General features: G+C 34.7%; 1 protein-coding gene across 1 annotated transcript; it reads left to right on the top strand.

Annotated features, from left to right (window-relative positions):
• The first annotated feature begins 388 nt into the window (after positions 1-388).
• On the top strand, positions 389-2,616 carry LOC100305916 (SRPBCC ligand-binding domain-containing protein). The gene is made up of 2 exons (NM_001251771.2): positions 389-626; positions 2,085-2,616. The coding sequence occupies exons 1-2, from the start codon at positions 434-436 to the stop codon at positions 2,357-2,359; spliced, it is 468 nt and encodes a 155-aa protein (NP_001238700.2). The 5' UTR covers positions 389-433; the 3' UTR covers positions 2,360-2,616.
• The last annotated feature ends 19,391 nt before the right edge of the window (positions 2,617-22,007 follow it).

Raw genomic sequence — 22,007 nt, 5'->3', positions numbered from 1 at the left:
ATAATTAATTCTCGTATTTATTTTTATGATTTTGTTAATTAATGTTCTTAGGACATTAGTTAAGAAACTAAAATCAAAGGAAAAAATATTTATTGTGGAGACAATAAAAAAACAATCATAAACAGTATAATTTTACCTATCCTAATAAAAAATAAATTATTTTTTTTTTAATTTTTTAACCAATATCTCAAAAGCTGGATTAACATTTGTCTTATTATTATTAAGGTAATGCTCCATCAAGAATCATATTTGTGTATCATAATTAGATATATCTCCCAATCTATGTTGTTACCTTTTTTTCCACAAATATATATATATATATATATATATATATATATATATATATATATATATATATATATATATATATATACATACGTATATATATAGACTTGTATTGTCCACATACCTTCTTAAGAGTAGTGAAGCAAATATGGCATACTCTCAACTTCAAAAGGTGGAAACTAGCCTGCAGATCAAGGCTTCTGCTGAACAGTTCTATGATGTTTTTTGCAACAAGCCACACACTATTGCCAACATTTCACCAGAAAATATTCAGTCAGTTGAAGTTCATAAAGGTGAATGGGGCAAAGAGGGATCAATCGTCTCCTGGAACTATTTACATGGTATGGGAACTTTGACTTCAAAATTTTATAAACAAACCGCAAGATTAATCTTCTTGGTTTTCATGTACACATTATACGTTTCAACTTTTAAAAGAAGTATAGATTTTTTTATGGTCATGATATACTTGTGTTGGAAAATAACACTCGTAACTTTATTACTAAAAAAATCACAAAATCAAGAACAAGAGATTATCATAAAGAAAATAGAAAAAAAAATTACAAATTTGTTTAAGCTGGTTGGTTCAGGCCCTTATCCCTACGTCCATAATTTTAACCTTAATTTGTTTAGTGTGATTTGAATCCTCATTAACAAATTGGACAAATTTGTAGACCTTCTTTTAACATGATCTTCCACTCTCACTTAGGGTGATGATTCCCTTTTCAGATGGATAATTCTTCTCATTTTAAAACTTTTCATATATAAACTTAACATGATAATCTTAATTAAAGAGGAAATAAATCTATTTACCGAATAATCTTTAATTCAAAACAGCATCTTAAAAATAATAAGACAATATCCTTTTTAAATTTAAACAATATTATAGAGATTTAAAATTATAAATTTAAATTGTTTCCCAACAATTTGATCTTAGCCTAGTATTAATCGGTACCATCCTTTTTTATAAACTGTATTATTAACTCGTCATGGACTATCATTTGTTGATGGTCTCAATCAATATTTACATGGCACCTATGTATTTAAGTTTTTTAAATGATGAGAAAGAAAATAACACTTTATTATGCATCATGTATGGATTGTGAGGACCAAGGATCAAGTGGTTGTCGCGGATCACCTAATAATTTCTTACTTTGCAAGGAAAAAAACTTAAATATAATTTTTTGTTTTGTTTTCCATCCTTATTGCATTTTATATAATTCTTTTTATTGTTCAAAGTCTTATCTAAAATGTTTTAAAGACTAAAAATAAAATATAATTTGTGACGACTAAAAGCAAAAAAATAATTTTATAAGGACGAAAAACAAAAAAATACTAAATTGTAAGTACTAAAAATATATTTAAATCCAGAATAAAAATATTGCTAAAATGATTGTTATTTGAAGTAAATTTCAATAATTTTTTGTTTTTATGGCTTGTGTTACTTAATTAGGATCGATTATCGGGATGCCTTAGTGCATGTTGAAGAACATTATTTAAGGGATTTTTTTTTTTTAAAGCACTACTATGAAAAAAGCGGGAGAGAATAAGTTAAACCACAATTAAGCGAATATGTAATATAAAATTTTCGTTCAATTCAAAATAGAAACCGCAATAAGCAAAACAGTTGACTACATATTAATTTCCAGCCTTTATAAATCGAATTATTGTCCTTGAATATATAAAAAAATGTTATTTCGTCTTGGCTTTAAAGTGATGAGGTAAATTAGTGTCGGACAAGTTTAATGACTTCTTGTATTCTATGATATAAAATCCATCTTTTGGGTTTTGGACAAGAACAGAGGGAACAGTTTGTGTAGCCAAGCAAGTGCTTGAAGGCATAGACAAGGAAAATAACAAAATGACAATGAAGGTCATAGAGGGTGACGTGCTGGGACTCTACAAGAGCTTCAAGTCTAATTTGCAAGTTACTCCAAAAGGAAAGGGCAGCGTAGTGCTTTGGGCAATGGAATACGAGAAACAAGAGGACCACATTCCTGACGCTCATACCTTGTTGCAACTGGCTGTTGTGGTTAGCAAAAAAATTGATGCTTACCTTACTCAGGGGCACAACTAAATCATCAAATTAAGCTCATGTTTTACTCTACTAATGCTATCTAAGAAATAAAAATTGATGTATTATGGGGCTTAATTGACCCTTAATTCCATCAATTTCATATGTTAAAAGCTGAATAAAGTGCATCAGCCACGACTAGGCGTGAGTTGGGCACAAGTGTGTTATGTTGTTCTATTGTGTTTCGTGTGATTGTCGTTGATTGTAACCTGAGACTGAAAAGTCATTTGCTTTGAAATCTCCTTTACTTTTGTGTGGAATTCTCTTCATTTTTTTTAAGTTTTGTGAGGAATTCTCAATTGAACTACTGCTATCTATGACCAGTAAAGAGATTGCAATACGTGATGACTACTCTAATACTTTTTCTACTCTCTGATCCAGTCTTATCAACTGGTATCAAAGCTCCTAATTCTGGTAGCTTTACATGCGTAACGATGGAAGGGTGTATCACTTTTTCTCATATAATGGATTTTACTAGCATTATGTATACATAAGAAACAATTAAACTGCATCACAAACAATATGATCAATTGTACAAAGACATCAAAAGTTCAGTTTTGTGAAACATTTGAACTCAAGGTCTAATTAACAGTCTATCATACTTTAAGAACATTAAATAAATGAAGCTAATAAATCAATGTCAGCGATTAATTGATGCTAGCTTAAAGAACACCGTACAACCTTAAGAGAATATAAGCTATGAAATGATAGCATTGAACCAATTTACTTTATGCATTAACTAATTATAAAATTCAAATGCAACATGCAGCTTACACAGAAAGCACATAGAATCAACTCTGTTTTTCTTGCTTACGGTCAATTGATACATAAAATATAACACAAGCACATCATTATGCTTCCACGACTTAAAAAAATGCACACATTAAAAACGTATCATTTTGTAGCTCTGCACGATTCATCTAAATCATTATTATCCCCCTATAAGACAAACATAAGCAAATTACAGGATCATGGAAAAGAAAAAAAAACAAAGAACATAACCAGCAACTTCCAAAAATGTCTTATGAGGAAGCAGCTATTGCTTCTTAGTTCTTAGCAGACTCATCATGATTGTTGCCTCAATGTTTTTCTTCTTCAATTTGCTTAACACAGCAAGGATGATGTGAAATTGAGACTGCAATGCAAATGAAGGAGCTTTGCAATGCAGACCCATATATTGGCCCCGCCTAACCCCTCTAATGAATGGGTGAGTTGGTCAGGTTAAAGAATCATTTCACTAATTGAGTGTGTCAGGGCTGTTCCATAGTATAAAGACCATATTTTAACAGCTCTACTGGTAGTCACAGGTCATCAGGTTGAGAAGAACAGGTGGGTTAACAAAGGCAATTAGCATGAAGAAATATACAGATACTAGCATCTTGAACATGACAAAAGATGCACCTCATCCCAATTTTCTCCTTGTTTCCTTTTATGAGAATGTCTAAGCTCAAAGATATTGTTATGCAATATGTGTACATACATACTTTTTTAAATCAACAGTTCTATGTTAAATATAATTAGAATAATTAATTACTCTTAAGAATGAATAAAAATTTAGGCTCATGTTGATTCTTTCAAAATTCAATTATATAGTAATTAAAATGGAACAAAATTGCTGGGAGGTAGGATTTCCATCTCTGCTTTTGAACATTGAACATGATCTTTGCATACTGGTATGCTATGAAATGTGATATATGTTTTATTATTTTATTTCAAGCTGACTTGATCAACATATTAAAACCAATCAGTCAAACAGTACTGACAGGTTCTAGCTCTGAATCCATATTCTATACAAATTGAACGTGATCTTAATAGCGTACCCCTTGGGCACTGGATGCAAGAACAACTTCCAACTCTTTCCAAGAGAAATCTAATCCGTGAGTTATCAATTGCTTGAAGTCAATCTTGCCAGTGCACAAGCTCAATTCGTGTTTTTGTTCCTAAATATCCCATTGACCATTAACCTCCCTACAACATACTAGGAAAGCCCACTATTATTAACTGAGACAAGCAAAGTACTAAAGCCATCTAACAACAGGTTCTGAAGAAATCTTGATTTTGCAGTACCAATACCATCTATAATCTTGGCTGGTTTGTAACCTCATAGTTGATGGACAGTAAACAGTTAACTAAGTCTGAGCTATTCCAGTTACGCAAATTTTGCCACTAAAGATAGTGGCATTCAAGTTTCATGGCAATGTACACGGTTTTATTGTAGCCCACAAAATAAAAAAACACATCAATCCCAGAAACTGGAAAGGAAAAAAATGAAAAGACCACAAGTAGAATAGTAGATTAGGAAAATTTTGGTTGTAGGTATACTATGTAAATACAAACAAATAAAAGTAAGCTTTGGATAGTTTACAAGTATGAAGAAAATGAATGATTGACTACTTTCTGCTCCAAATTAACTAGTTATTTATTAATAACTAATGATATGTTTATATAGAACACCCTGCCAATTTGTAATGTATATAAAATAAAATCTCAAAACAAGTTTGGACCTATGACCCTCCTCTTTCCCCATGAAGCTTCACCTCAGCATCCTAGGTATGACATATGTAATTTGTTAATTTAATCATATTACTTTGATACATTACTGAAACTCAAATGTATGTTAAACCAACTACCTGTAATTTCGAAATGAAGTCCATTTCAACCATGCCATAGGATATACCAAGGCTACAAATAAAAGTATATTGAACATTTGAACCTAAAGCATATATACACCCTTATTTATGCACTTCATTTAGAAATAAGTTCACTTTAGGCAACATTTAAAGGCATAATAAGGTTCCTTGTGTGGTAAATTTGTTTTACCTTATTGGCAAGAGAACTGTGACTTATGTAGAGGAAGTAGAATCAAGATTCCATCAGAGGACAGATATTGTAGCAGCCATCTTTGCAGAAATGGCATTGACAACTGATTCCAGGCTCCATAGCCAACTTGCCCCTACATTAGAGATATAACTTCAGTGCAACCCCATCTACAATTCTGGCAGACTCATGCCCCAAGATCGTGGGTCTGTTGACAATGAAATTAGCACGTTCCTTGCAAAGTGAATTGGCAGGAATTGACAATGAAATCCTGACCCAATCAAAGCCCCTTCCTCAGCTCATAAAGCTAGGCAGCTTAAAGCAAAAATTGGCTCGCATGCTTGTTTAGTTGAGAACATCAGGTGTCACTTTGCTTTGAGACATAGATTTGAATACCAGTGTTATCACATAGCGACCATGGCGGAGTAGCGTTGCAAAAATTTGAAAAAACGCCACCAAATAGCAGTAGCGTTGCGAGTTGCGGATGGTGCATGACGGTGCCATGGTGGTCATGGCGGAAATAGCGCCTTTTTCTTTTTGTTTTTTGCGCGATAGGTGTTGGACTGACCTGATCCAACCTTATCTGAGAACATATTGCAAAAGCGCAGCACACAACGGGGAGAACGCACAGAACACAACACACAACGGCGACCAGCAGCGACGAATGGCAATGACGCGCACGACACCCGCACCCGCACGCGACCAACAGCACGACGACGACGAACGGCAGCACAGGACGATGGTGGATGGCAGCTTTAGGGGTGCATTTCTTTTTTCTTTTTTTTTTTTACTGTTTGACACACATTTTTTATGTCCGGAGCTTTTTTTTTCGTTTTTCTATTTGAAACTCTTTTTTTATTTGATACCCATTTTTTATTTTTTTCTGTTTGACATCACGTTATTGTATGAACTCATGACACTTTTTAACTTTTTTAATTTATTTGAATGCAATCCATTGTTTTTTTTCAATTTGAATGAGTTTATTTGGTGTTGGTACTTGGTTATATATATATATTTGTTCGCCATGACATCCACCATTTTTCGTTACGTCATCCGCCATATTTTTATGACGAATTTTTAACTTTTTGCCATGAACCGCCATCCATCATTAACAACATTATTGAATACACACCTTGCATGCTTCACTTCATTAACCAAAAAGTATCCATCCATTTAAGGAATTATAAGTAGCAATCAGATTTTATACAAGCTTTCATCATCATAGATAAGACAACTTTAGCTTCTTTCAACTTTCCTTCCTTACCCAAAGCATCAACCAATATGTTAAAGGTACAAACATCAGGGTTACTGTTGTTGTATTATTTGTGTACTGTGCAACACTGTGATAGTGTGTTCTTGTGATAGTGTGTTCTTGTAACGTATGGGATTTCATGACATTGGCATTGGTTATGACTTATCAAATTATGTTTAATTTGAAATCCTTTACTTGTCATTTAGTATCTTTACGAAATGGTCAGTTAATACACGCCTATTGTAAGTCCTCCCTTGACCAAGATTGTCACGACATATTCAATGAGGGATCCAAGAACATTTTAGTTGTGGGGAGTGGGGACAAGCTCAAATTACAAGATGAATGCTTTAGTAACCAAAATCCAATCAGATTTTTACAAGATTATAATTGTAAAAATTTGTGTCATTATCATGTGTGATTGGTACTAGTTGTAGTATTGTAACTTATCACTTGTAAACGTATTTAAATAGTAGTAATATATATTAATAAATACTATATAATAATTATTAATTATAAGTAATGTAAAAGCTATTTATTTTAATTATACTATATAATAGCTATTTATTTTTTTTATTCATCACTCATTTTATATTAATGACTTTAGACCTCTCTCCCGCATGAGATGCTCTCTCCCGTGAGATGTTCCCATTGTTTCTCCTGAAACCCTTTTGAATTCTGAGTAACATTCTTCTTCGTTGTGAGCTGGGTGGTCCTCCCCTTGTGATTACCCTTCCTTTTCTCCACTCGAGCCTTTCCTTTTGGACATGGAAAAAAAAAAAATTGATAGCCTTAATCTTGAAGATGTGGATGATGTTGATTTGGAGATCCCAATTGAAAATAATGATGTTGAAAACTTCAACACAGAATTATGCTTAGTGGGACGCTTCCTTACTGACCGAACCATTTGTACCCGGCCAGATTATGAAGGAAAGAATGGCGAGTGTATGGAGGTCATTAAAAGGAGTATCAATTTCAGAAATTGGATCAAGCACTTTCCTCTTCCAATTCTTCCATAATGTAGATATTCATAGCGTCCTTAAAGGTGGTCCCTTATTCACTGTCCCCTTTAAGAGGGTAAAAACCCAGCTGATGTTCCCTTATTCACTGTCCCCTTTTGGGTACAAATCCATAATTTACCTCTCGGTTTCATGTCTTATGGTGTAGGGCAAAACATTGCCAAATTCTTAGGCCAATTTCTAGACTATGATGATAAGAACAACCCCAACTTGTGGAGACCTTTCATGAGTGTAAAAATGAAGAGTTGATGAAGACTTATCACTCTTAGTTTTTATTTGATGATGAGTTCTATTAAGAAACACTAGGCATGATTAGGATGTTTGTTATTTCTTAAAATGTTTGATTGTGTGTGTGAAATCATGCATACATGCATCCTAGACTAGATTTTGTAGATCAACATGCTTAAAATGATTAGCATTGCATTGATCCATCATAATAAGCCTTAGTGTCAATTCTACATCAATATAATTGACCATATGCTAATATAGCAGACTAAATTGTGAAATAGGCTCGCAATTAGTCCACTATCTAAAGTGTATAATTGACTATATTGGGTTTGAAGAGTTTTTTCATTACTAGAAAGAATGTTTTCAACATCACTACTTTAATATCGGGTTTTGATAAAAACCGATGTTACCAAAAAGGTGGTGACATTTTTGTAAATAAACTAATTTTGTTAATATTGATTTTTTTCAAAAATCGATGTTAACGTGATGATGTTAACATCGATCGGTTTTTTAAAAATTAATGTTAACATCGTCACGTTAACATCGATTTTTTAATAACCAATTGATCGAGGCCGTACCCAAATAAAATAAACATTAAAAATACAGTATCTAGGAAGTGATCCTAGGTCGTCTCCCAACGAGCAATGGTCAACCAAACGTTCATACCAGATAGTAATAAAACAGTAACGAATTGGGTTGTTTGTTTTTTGTAAATTAAACAGCGAACAAATTTTAATTAGAAAATATCATAATTAAAACACATTGTTTCCCCTTGATTCACAAGCAGGTCTCTTATCCTAGGTTATGAGAATTTATCCTTTATCAGTTCAACCACTTAATCCAACCCTACATTAAATTACTAAGCGAAATTTAACATAAGACAGTCATTATGTGATTAAGCAACACATACACCAATTAATCATAAACGAAACTGATCATTAAGCATGAACGTAAATTAAGCGCAAAGGCAATTAATTAAGCACTAAGCATGCATGAATTAATGGCAACAAATACAGAGTAATTGGTGAAGAGAAAAAACTGATCAGAATTCAATAATAATAATAAAACCTCAAAGAGAGTTGTGCTTGATCCTCAAGAAAAAATAACGCTGGAGACTTAGCCTTTCAGTAATCAGTAGAAAATGAAATTGCAGATTGAAGCAGAAAACAAAATTTTATTACTACGTGAATGGCAAAAACTGGAATTGCAGAACCTCAAATTATTCTCCTCTCCAAAACAAAAAGGACTCCAAAACGTAAAAAAAACTCCCTAAAACTAGAACCTTGGTGCTGTTATATAGGTTCTCAGCCACAAAGCTTACAAATATATTTTAAGTCCAAGCCCATTAATAAAATAAAATCTGGACAAGATAAGATAAGATTTGATAAAATAAAATCTAGATGAAATAAAATCTAGATGAAATAAGATCTAGATGAAATAATATCTAGATGAGATAAGATCTGGATAAGATAAGATTTGATAAAATTGTCTGCTCTCTTCAAGTCCAAGCCCAATTCTGGATTCAAGCCCAATTGCTTATAATTCTCCTGAAATTAAATTAAAAACACAAAATTAATCCAGTAGGCCCAAATGATAAAACTGCATAATTAATTTGACAATTAAGGCTAATCAATTATTAAAATGGTGACAAAAAGGGTTAAAAAATAGGAGAAAATGATGACACGTCATCAATGTTGGATTTTAATGTTAATGTTGGATTTTGTAAAAAATCAACATGTTTTTCCTTTTATTAAATTTGTCTCCCCGTTTTCTCTAACCCACTCACTCTTGTACTCATCTCACTGTCTCTCTCTCGCTTTCTCCACCCACTCCATGGTGGAACCTATGGTTTTCGACTCGAATCCCGAATCCAGTCTCGACTTTGAGTCCTCGTTCGCGTGGGGGAAGAAGCAAGGCATGGGAGGCAAAAAGAAGGACATGCAATTCTACAAGTCGTTCTCCTTTTGAGCTGAACCTATTTGTGAAAATGTCTCACAGAATGTTCGTTTTGTTTCCTAGGGAACTCGAAAAAGGAATTCAAAGAAGACATTTTTGCCACAAGCCCAAACGTCTCGGGCGAGTTCCACTTCGCTTCAGAGGCCCACTCCTACAACGAGATTCGGTCCATGGTTCAGGCCCCACTACAAGGCCACCACATCAACGATGAGGACTAGCACCATCGCCACGTCCTCTCCCAGGTCCTCCAACCCGACTCTCACAGAGTCCGCGAAGCCCTCTCGAAAGCAAAACTTAAGAGTAACCTCACGTGCTTTATCCCCACCTACACTACTAAAAAATCAGTTTTTTACGACGCACATACGATGACGGTTGCTCAAAAACCATCTTAAAAAGTAAGGTGGTGACAATTTTGTAAATATGGAGTTTTTCAACGAAGGCGGTTTTACAAAAACCGCCTTCAAAATTACCATTCCATGACATTCTAAGACGATTTTTACAAAATTGTCTTAGAATGGAGTGTTTTTTTTAATGTCTCTCCCTCTACTCTTTTCTCACTCTCCAACTTCCCCTCTTCTAACTCTTGTTTCCTCTTTTTCCCCTCTCCCTATCTGTTCTCCTTCTTCCTCTTCTTCTTTCCCTTCTTTGCTGTTATATTTGCCGCATAAATACCACCTTCTCTTCTCTCTATCCTCGTTTCTCTTTCTCGTTCTTCAAATACCTAGCCTCCTTTTGTTGTATAAATGCTCAACTAGAAGAGCTCTAACACAAGAAAAAGTAGAGAGAGAGAAAGTGGAGCGAGTAAAATACTAAAACCCTCCTTTGCCACTCCCGTTATGCTTCGTCCCTCTCGATCTGTGCCAGGGTTTCTCTGGCAGGTGAGAGCTCCTTCGCCCTGTCATTTTTGTCTATTGTTGCACAATTTTTCCATTCAATTTAAAGTTCGTTTTGTCTGTAATGTGCTTGCGTATTAGTTTTTTTGATGAATTTGTGGTTTTGGATGTATCGGCGGTTGAATTCCGTGTTTCGATGTTCAGGTATTGTTGATTTGTTTGATTCTAGATCTTTTGGTGCGGGTTTTGTTGACGGCACCGTCATGTCTTCCATCATCAGAGAGGTTGTTTTTCTCATACTTTAGTTTATTCGATGAAAATAAATTTAAGAAGATTGTTCACAAGCACATTAGTTTACAAAAAATAAAATTTTTATTCTAGGTTTTTGTTTTTTTATATATTTAGTTTAATTTGTTATTATGTATGTGAATTTGTGAATTTGTGAACTTGAAGGAGCAATAATCGGGATTTTTCTTTAACATGAGGTATTTTGAGGATATGGTGAGAAATAGGGAGTGGGATAAGGTGGATAAGTACTTGTCTGGTTTTATGAAGTTGGATGACAATAAATACTCCATGAAGATCTTCTTTGAGATACGAAAGTAGAAGTACTTAGAAGCATTGGACAAGTAGGTTATCTGTGGTGTTTGGCTGTTGTGTTATTTTTTTCCAATTTGCTTATTGCTTAGTCATTTATTTTGTTGCTAGTTAAAAATTGAATGGGAAAAATATTGTTGCTGGCAAGTATGGAGAAACAAAATCTGCACAAGACATAATGCTGGCTGACTGAAGAAATTGATAAAAGCTAACCCTTTGTTTCGTGACAAGCTTCAATTTCCTACTTTTAAAAACTCCAGATTGCGGACTCTAATTAATTAGAGGTTATCAAAAGATCTTATCTTTGATGTGTAAATATAATCCATTCTTTGATAATTGTGTGTCTGAATAGGGCTGGGAGGATATCATTGTCAAGCAAGATTAGTCTGATGAGAACCCATTAGAGATGAAAATATCTCTTCCATCCATACCTTCTTTGTATATCATCTCATTTCCATTTAGAGCCTATGAAGAAGTTCATAGAGTTAGAGGTCATGTACTTGACAAGAAGATTTTGCATAAACTTGCATCAAGGCTACTGGAAAAGGTAGTTTTCCTGTGGATGTGTTAGCCTGCTTGATTTTCATGTCTACTAACATTACTCTGTTTCTCTTTAATTTATTTTTTGTCTTTCCTTTTGGTTATGCACAGAAAATGAGGTTTCATTGAAAATAAAAGAGTAAATCAGTAAACAATGATAAGGATAATGTATTCTTAAAATAATATAAAAACATAAGACGCAAAACAATGATAAGTAATTTAAAAATGCAGCAAGGCTGCCTTATCTCTTTGCAATATTTGGATCACATGTCAAGAATAAACAAAAGTTTAAATGATTCGTAGTGTCAAGTGTGTTGCTTTCTATGTCAGCTTACTTTAAACTGTACGTAGTGTAGTCTTTGTTAAATTCATGTCAGAGTAGTTGGCATTCTTTAACTCATGCTGAATTAATTGATCATAAAATTTATTCTTACACTTGAGTTGTGCTCTTGTCACTAGGATCTCAGAGTAACAAAGATAATCATCCTATCTCCAAACCCACCCCCTGTAAAAAGTAATTGCAATCAAGTTATTGAGACCCTGAATGGATTATGGGTTAGTGGCCAAAGGAGAATTGAAAAAATTGAAAGATTTAGTTTCAATGAGGTCATTTAAATACCATTTGATAAGCTAAATCCTTTTGAGTTCATCATTTATCCTTGCATGCTAGTGCCTATGAGTATAGTTGATCCAGTGTATTTTGGTTCTCAAATGGGATATGAAAGTTCCTGAAATCTACAAGGCCAAAATTTCTTTGTATACTTTAAATTAAATAAGAGTGAATCAGTGAATCCAATGGGCATGAAAGTAGCCTCACTTTTTTTTTTATTAACATAATGTTGACAGCTAGCATTATGTGCTTTTAGAAGGGAGTTACGGATAATTAAACAATAGTGTTAGGTTAAATCCTAGTGCATATGAAACACACTTTGTTGTAGTTTTATTTTATTTTACCATGAATATAAGTATCAAGAAAATATTGCTCAGATCAAAGTGTCATTTGGCCACCCCGTCTGTCCATCCTGAATTGTATAGTGTTTTGATGCAATTTTGTTAGTGATGGCTTATCAATTTATCATGTACTATTGTTCAAACAACTGTGAAATTTGCTACTGATGTTCTCTCCGGTGGTGATTCAAACATGGTTGGGGAATTATCTAGTAACCCAAAAGCAAAGCTACCTGGCAGAAAGAAGCATGACCAAGTTTGACAAACTCAGCCATTAGAGATCTCAAATTAGGTTAATTTAGAAGAAAATAAAAGTAGAAGAAAAGGAAAAAAAAAGCTCTCTAAAACACAAAAACTTCCAAAGATTGCGTGAAATAGATTACTCAAAGAAATAACATCTCAAGGTTGTGCATTGATCATGAATTTCAAAGACCATAATTCATTTCAAGCAATAACCATCCCATATTACATGTTCATGCAGGAGCAGATCCACATAACATACTTAGGCCCCAAAATTTTTGCAATTGGGGATTTTCCTGCAAAGTTCATGCTTGGAGAGAATTCGTAGCATGCATTTCTTGCAAAGGGCTAAATTGCTAGTGTGTAATGATTTTGTACTTCTAGTAATTTCTGCAATTGGGGATTTTACGACGCGCTATCCACATCGTTCCCGCCATACCCGTCGTAGTAGGAGTAGCGGTGGCAATTCTGTAAATATGTTACCATTTTATGTGCCATGTGCATGGCGCGTGACACATTCAACGACGTTGGCGGGGGGTGCCCGTCTTTGTAGGTAGTGCAACAGGTAAGTTAAGACAGTGCATTTGAAAACACCATCGTTGAAATTTTGAATTTCAACGATGTTGTTCTTGAGCCACCGTCGTTAACATTGAGGTATATAATGTTTTTCGCATTAATTCATGAACACTCGCGCTCGAACTCCCGCTTCCCTGTTTCTCTGAAATTTCGATCTACCGTGACCTCTGGCGTTTGCCCGCATCTCTGTCGCACCCCCGTGACCTCGGCCGAAGGGCATAGTGCATTGTCCCACGTCCGATGTCTCGTCTTGTGGCGCCACTGCGCAAGCTAGTGAATACCCCTTTTCAGAGTTGTCGTGCCCTACAACTTGTCTTCAAGGTAAACTTGTGGATGTTAGAAATTTCTAGTTTGGTGTTGAAGAAGTAATTATTAACGGTTTAGTGAACTTGGAATGTTGTTGTAACTAGGTTGTTGTGCAAATGTTGCCTTGCCCTAAAAAAGTAATGTTTGAATGTATGCCTTTAGGAACCCATTAAGATAATGTTTTCGTGTTTATGCTCCTTAGTTTGGTTTGGTTTGGTTTGGCAAGCTACTAGTAGTGCAAACTTTGTTGCTTATACAGTTAGTTATGCTCTGAGCTTCTTTTTGAAAATTTATCAAGCAATCCCTGCAGCAAGTTAGATGGTTTCTGACTCCTGTTCTATCTTCAAAAGCCACATCCTCGAAAAACACCTTGCTTCTCTCTTCAGCTTGAAAATCACTAAAAAATGTGACCCAACAGAGAAGTTAAGTTACAACAAAGCACACAATAGGACAAGGAAAGAGAGAAATTTGAAAAGCATAAAAAATTTCTAAACTAGACTAATAAAGCAAGGTTTATATAGGTTTGCCTGGATTTTCTAGCTTGTATCGATACCAATGTGCGGTATTTTTTACGATGGTAAATTTTGTGGGGAATTTTAAGTTCATGAATGAGTGATTCTAGGTATTTGACTTGATTGGATGGGAATGGAACTGCTTTAGTAAAAAAACCCTATGTGAAGTTGTGTTAATTAGTTGCTAAGGGTGAAGTTGGATCTTGAATTACAATGTGCAAGTCTGCTAGGATAAGCAAGTATGTCATATTTTTTCCTTTTGGTATGCTTGGAAAAAAATATCAACTACTCCCACTTGTTGTGGCACTGACAGTTGAAACATTGCCTCTTGGAATTCTGGCATTTTACTCTTAGTCTGTCTCTAATGTGATGCTTCTTGAAACTAGTATTACTTAAAGAAATCCTTTTCCCACTTTCGTATTTTTTAAAACTCATTTATTGGAATTTTAACTGTTTTAAGGAGTTGAGCCAATCTTGAAAATATGTGATTAATATTTTTGCAATATTGAGGATGACATAACATGCTTGTTACCAACCAACTAGAACTAGTCTCATTTTTTCATTGACAACTGAAAACTAACTTCTTGAATTGTGGCTTTTCACTATAAATTTTGTTGGTTAAATTGAAAAATCGAGATGATACTGGATAAATCTGAAGTCGTGTATAACACTTTCAGATTGAATCAAATTTCGGGGTTCAACCAAAATTGTTCAATCGGATAAAATCAGAAGATTATAATTCAAGAGTTTTGTTTTGGTCTTGTATGTTTTGTCACCCGTTATGCTTTCTGAACCAGAATGATTATTTATGATCAAAGAACAGGTGGTTTTTGGCGATTGATGGAAGTTATTTCTTTTTAAAAACTGTCGTTGATGGAAGTTTTAGTAACTTCCATGTAACTTCCAACCGTTGATGGAAGTTTTAGTAACTTCCATGTAACTTCCAAAATTTGCCTAAACTGAACATCTCATTATTACATTAAAATAAGCATGCACTCTTATTTTAACATAATAAAGAGATCAATTACACTAAAATGTCCAACAAACCTCCCCCATTTTAGTGTAATTACCGATCAAATCACCAAAGTCATAACATACAACAAACTACTGCATAGATGAAATATCGTGACGATTGAATTTCATCTTAGCAAATTATACGTTTCAAATATTCGAATATCAGGGTGTCACTAAGGATTGTACCCTTTCTATTCATAATGAATACATGAAGATAATTTGCACAATAGTTTATAACATTACTCTTGCTCGACACTAGTTTACTAGCCTGTGTCCCTATCCTTCATAAGCATATCAAAGCCAAGTCCCAGCTTCTTGAAGCGGCTAAACTTCATGCTTATATAGGTAGTTCTTTTCTTTCTTGCACTTGCAAATGCAATTTTTCAAAAGAACCATTGAGAAGTTATACTTCAACCTCCTTAACTTGCAGAACCGAACACATACCTTTTGGGATACTTTCGATGATGTGTTCCAATCTCTACATGTTAAGCTTTCCACATTGAATTCAGCACCTAATGTCATATTAGATGGGAATTGGGTATCTTAACATAAGAGATTTCAGATGGACTTTAATCCTAATCCCACAGCCGACCTTTTCACGAGATCTCTACTTAACCCTTTGGTTAAATGATCGGCCAAATTATGCTGAGTTCTCACAGCCCTACATCCCCAAATTTTGAGATAACTCAAATTTGGTGTCTTTTTGTGCCAAAGTTCATATAGGGTAACCTTATTCCTTTTGTTAGGAATTCGGTTCAACAAGTAACAGGCTGTCAACATAGCCTCACCCCAAAATCCTTCACTTAAACCCGAATAGGATAACATGGAATTCACCATTTCTTTCAAGGTTCTATTCTTCCTTTCGGTTACACCATTCTGTTGTGGTGTATAGGGAGCTGTAGTTTGATGTATTATTCCAGTAGATTGAAAATAAACCAGATCATAATACTCACCTCCCCTATCCGTATGAAGAGTTTTGATTAGCCCATTTTGATGAAGTTCTACCTCTTTCTTATAAATTTTAAATTTATCAAGAGCTTCATCTTTTGTATTTAATAAATATAAATAACAATACCTTGATGCATCATCAATAAAAGTAACAAGATATTTTTTATGACCTAATGATGGAGTAGCATGCAAATCACACAAATCACTATGAATAAGGTCTGAGACTTTAGTCTCACTTTTAACATCCTTAAAAGGTTTCCTAGTGGTCTTGGTCAACATGCAAGTTTTGCATTTTTCAATGTTCATATCAAAAGGAGGAATCATACTTGTTTTTGACATATCTTTTAATCTTTTGTAATGAACATGTCCTAATCTAGAATGCCAAATTTCTGATTTTGTCATATTAGTTATAGAACTACACGAGGCCATACAAACAGATTCATGAACAAAAGGAACATCAATGTTTAATTTAAACATTCCATTACAACGATAACCAAATCCAACAAACGAACCATGTCTTGACAAGATGTACTTGTCACTTTCAAGTACTTGCTTGAAACCACAATTATTTAAAACTATACCAGACAATAAGTTCTTACGAATACCAGGTACAAATAAGACATTATCCAAATACAAACTTTTTCCGGAAGTAAAAACTAAATTCACACAACCTAATCCTAGGATTGGTTCAGTTGCAACATTGCCCATCTTCACAATAGAGCCATCATCGATTGGTCTAAATTCCTTGAACCAACGACGATCTTTGCACACATGGCTTGTTGCTCCCGAGTCAAACCACCAAGCAATGTCATCATCCTGCACATAGTATGCATCAAATATTAGTGATACATAATTTGAATTCGTATTCGAATTAAAATTATTCACTACAATCTGACCTTGTTGCTTTTCAGGATCATTAGACCCACTTGGACCAGCGTTGTTCTTTCCTTTGAACACCCGACAATCCCTCTTTAAATGATCAGGTTTCCCACACTTCCAACATGACAATTTTGTCTGTTTGTGTGGACCTTTGTTCTTATTTCCTTGAAATTTTTGTTTGTTACCTTTAGCATTGTAATTTTGCTTAACTGTTCCACTTTCCTCTACCATATTAACGAAAGAGGAACCTGCTACGTTTTTATCATTGACTTTGTCAATTTCCTGAGCCCTCAGCGACTCCTCAATCATGAAATGACTACCGAGTTGAACCAGAGTCAACTCTTCCTTCTTATGTTTCAAGGTATGCTTGAAGTCTTTCCAAGAAGAAGGCAGTTTATCAATTATAGATGAAACTGCAATGGATTCATCCATTTTCAAATCATGTTGAGTAAACTGACCCAAAATCCGCAGCAGTTCATTATATTGTTCCATAACAGGCCTCGAATCAATCATTTTGTAATTAAAGAAATTACTAACTAAGAATTTGTTACTTGAAGCATCTTCTGCCATATACTTGGATTCAAGAGAGTCCCATAATTCCTTAGCAGACTCAACATTTTGATAAATATCAAAGAGAGAGTCAGACATACCGTTCAGAATGTGTCCACGACAAATGTAATCGTCGTTCTCCCATTTCGAACGCTTCCTTGTTTGATCCAGAGTTTCGTGTTCCATATACACCAGCATCGGTGTACTCAGCACATACACCACATTCAATGTTGTCAAGAGAAAGTGCATATTCTTCTGCCATCTTTTGAAATCCTGCCCTTCAAACTTGTCCAACTTCGCAAACTTGCTTGTCATCTTCGAACTATCGTTCGTCATCTCGAAAAATTTGATTCAATCTTTTGTTGGTTAAATTGAAAAATCGAGATGATACTGGATAAATCTGAAGTCGTGTGTAACACTTTCAGATTGAATCAAATTTCGGGGTTCAACCAAAATTGTTCAATCGGATAAAATCAGAAGATTATAATTCAAGAGTTTTGTTTTGGTCTTGTATGTTTTGTCACCCGTTATGCTTTCTGAACCAGAATGATTATTTATGATCAAAGAATAGATGGTTTTTGGCGATTGATGGAAGTTATTTCTTTTTAAAAACTGTCGTTGATGAAAGTTTTAGTAACTTCCATGTAACTTCCAACCGTTGATGGAAGTTTTAGTAACTTCCATGTAACTTCCAAAATTTTCCTAAACCGAACATCTCGTTATTACATTAAAATAAGCGTGCACTCTTATTTTAACATAATAAAGAGATCAATTGCACTAAAATGTCCAACAAATTTGTACTACTTTTGTGAGCTTTTGCCCAAATGGGCAGATTATCCTGTTACTATGTTCCTTAAATGGTGTTTCTTAAAGCTTGCATTGCTTGTTCTAAATATTTACTATGTTCCTGTTGCTTCTTATTAATTGAAAAATGTACAGTTTTAAGGAATCAGGTAAATCTTGAAAATGTATGTTCGATATTTTGTATTTTAAGGATTTGGATAACTCGTGAAAATGTGTGTTTAATGTTTTGGCAATATTGTGGGTGACTGAATGTGCTTTTGTACTATAAGTGGAAATTGCTGTCAGTGGGTTTAGTTATCATTTTTGGGGGGAAGAAGTTAAAATATGGTTGTTAAGTTGATGTGTGAATTAAGTTAAATAGGGGCAAAAAAACCATTCCGTACCTCAAACCTCTCCATCACCTCTCTAGCTAATCCCTCAGCATTGGCCACACCCTCCCCTACAATAATTGTGTTTTTTCTCCTCACCAACTCACTCATCACACTAGTTACATCATCATTGTTAACATAGTCTAAATTAGGCTTCGTGAAGGAGCCACCAGCAACTTGACCAAAAGGTCCACATGATGAAGACACATTATTACTACCACCAAGAACAACATGATGGGGCAGCTTATATTTTCTTTGGCATGGCTCCTATTAGAAGAAGCCTTTTGTGAACAAACTTCCATTGAAACAGGTTGTTCAACCCTTGTTTTCACAAGGCTGCTAGAGAAACCAGCTTCTCTCATGACCCTACTAACACTAGGGTCATCAAGGATTGAAATCACGAGCTGCTCCACCTTGATCTTCAAGGCAAGAATATGCTGCTGCTGGTTCTCAATAAAACCACGGTGTTGGTTACCCTGAGCACGTTTGAAGGTTGCAACCAAGGCATTGGAGAGTGAAGGGGTGGAATATTGAGGAGCCAGAACAGGGCTTGAAGTGGAAGCTGGTAAACGGTTGAGTGCAATGTTGAAACAAAGCTCAAGAGCGTTGCACTGAAGAGGATGAGAGTGACACTGACGACAAGCCTTACAAAGAAGGCCTGTGGAAGTTGCAAGCCTGGCACTTGCAACATGAAGAGGTGTGACTTGCGCATGGCCTCTTGTTGTTGCAAGATTCACAGCTTGCTTGACAACAGTTGTAGCTTCAGGTGTAAGAGGCTGAAGTTGTATGCTACAAATACCTCCTCTCATTTTTCTCAACTAGTAACAATAACTCACACTCAGACGGTTAGATAAGAGTTAGATAAGAGTTTAATGGAGTTTAAACTTAAGAGTTAGATAAGAGTTTAATGGAGTTTTGGATCAATATAATGAGGTTAACTCATTTGGTTTGAAAGCAAAAGGGTTATCTATGCTATGGTGGCTTAGCTAGAAGGTAGAATATGGAGATAGATATATTGATCTGTATGGTGGTTTATACTTTGTTTGGTACACTTATAGCAAGGGTCTGCCAGATAGATATTGTGAGGGTTTTGTGCCTTTCTTGTCAGTGAGGGAAATTTTGGCTTTCTATATGAAAGTGGATTGGGTGTGATATGCACAACTTTCTCTTTTTGTCTCTTTGTTTGTTGTACAGTGTAAAGGTGAAGTGGGATTATGAAAAGCTAGAGCTCAATATTGTGGGAACTGTAAAATAAGTGGCAAAGTGAGAACAACCTTTATACACTAAGGAATGGAATAAATGACTTTTGTTAAGAATAAGCTGAAAGTGAAGGGGAAGAGAGACAAAAAGAGAGTCAGGACTATTTGTCTGGTTGAACGGACAGAGGGAACAGTGGTAGTGGGCTGTAGTTAGCTTTTATCTTTTCTCGAGGAGAAGAGGGAATAATTCCTTGAATGATTGATGGAATAATCGCAACCTCCAAATGAAAAAAGATTGCATGAAAACCAATGTTGGTTTGGTGCTAAGTGAGCTTCTTTGTGTCTCTTCTAACTTCTAATTCGCTCCTCCCCCAAAAAGTTGGCTTTCCTCACCACCGTTTTAATGAGTCAAAATCATGGTTTTCGGTTGCCTGACACATTTTGAGAAAACTAGTTGCACTGAGGCAATTAAGTGTAATTAGGGGGGGGGGGGGATTTTAAATGGCTTTGTTGTATAATAAAGTGTCCAATAACCATCCTATGCAATTTGAAATATAATTTATAAATCAAAAGTGCATTTTTAAAATGTTTGTTGCATCGTGTCTATGTTTCCATGAAAGACCAAAACGTCTATAATTCAAGCTAGGCATAATAAACTCATCCATTCTCCACTTGCATCTGGTCATCCGAAAACAAAGAAATTATGTTACTAAAGTACAAGCAACAAACTACTATTATTGATATAGAAAGAACAAGATAATGGGAAAACACTAAGTTTAAAAAAAAAATGAAAATGAGAAAAGGATAACCTGTGGAGTTAGATTTAAGATGAAGGATTGAGAGGCTGAATGCATTTTTGCTTTCAATTGTCACCACAGTATTTCTCTGATTAGAATCCATTTTTTTTTCTTCTCTGGCCAATTCTGTTTCAACCTATAACTTCCATGATCCAACCCCCAAAGAGAGGTTGTGCTAGAAGAATATTAAATTTTCACCACAGGTCTTGGAACCTACAAGATTTTTTTCCTCTTTAAGGATAAAAATGCACCCGTAAGAAGAACATGTCATGTAAACATTCTGCTTATACAAAACTCCATAGTCCATATTCATATAATACCCCCTCTCCAAACAATAGGAAATTTGAAACCTGTTATAGTATGCATTATCTTCTAGTTAACATATCACCAAACAGGAAACATAATCTAATCGTCCTAGCTTATAATTTTGTTGACAAGCCTAGTTAAACAAGTGATCAATAATTATGAGTTTTAAAATTATTTTCATAAACTTGAGTTGACCACTAATTCAAATGCTAACATAAGTTAGGGTGATGTCAATTGTTGCAAACGTGAGCACCCTTTTTAATTCCGTTGGTTCCCATTTTATCTTGGTTTTGAAAATAACTACAATCCAACTTTAATTACTAACAATGACTTTGAATATGCTACAAATTTCGTTTGTTGTAGGCCAAGTTTGCGCAAAAAGTTACGAAGTTAATTATTGTTTCACAAGTATCGGAGTTTTGGAGTTGTGTTTTGGTTTGCCACTGCTGTGATCCCACCCATACTTGTTCTTCTTGACCGAACTTGTGTGGTATGTATTTGTTTGACTCAGCAATGATAATTTCATGGTTATTTATATATAAATTTTGTGTTACATAAGCAATTATGTGCATTTTGAGTGAACCTAATTTCCCGTTTGAGATTTTATACAACGATTAATACGGATAGTTTGGATTAATCGTTGTATGAAATCTTGAATTGTCCGTTTGGACAGTTTGAGAGGACAATCTTTTATAGTAGATTAATACTTATATGTTGTTTGTCTTTTCTTAAATTTTTTGAAATTTTGGTATACTACATTTCACTTTGTTCTCCGAGTGCATACTTGAATGCGTGGCATGAATACATGCACTCGCTTTCATCTCGTGTACTTGGAGACATAGCTGAAATGCTGCCGAAATTTCAACAAATTTAGAAAAGGCAAATAACATATACGTATTAATCTACCAATAAAAGACATCTTCTTGAATGGGATAGGGCCACACCTCTAATGAAACAAGTGAGGTT

This window comes from Glycine max, chromosome 9 (genome assembly GCF_000004515.6).
Source record: "Glycine max cultivar Williams 82 chromosome 9, Glycine_max_v4.0, whole genome shotgun sequence".
NCBI lineage: Eukaryota > Viridiplantae > Streptophyta > Magnoliopsida > Fabales > Fabaceae > Glycine > Glycine max.
Note: the sequence above shows the minus strand (reverse complement) of the source record. Positions and strands in the feature narration are given on the sequence as shown.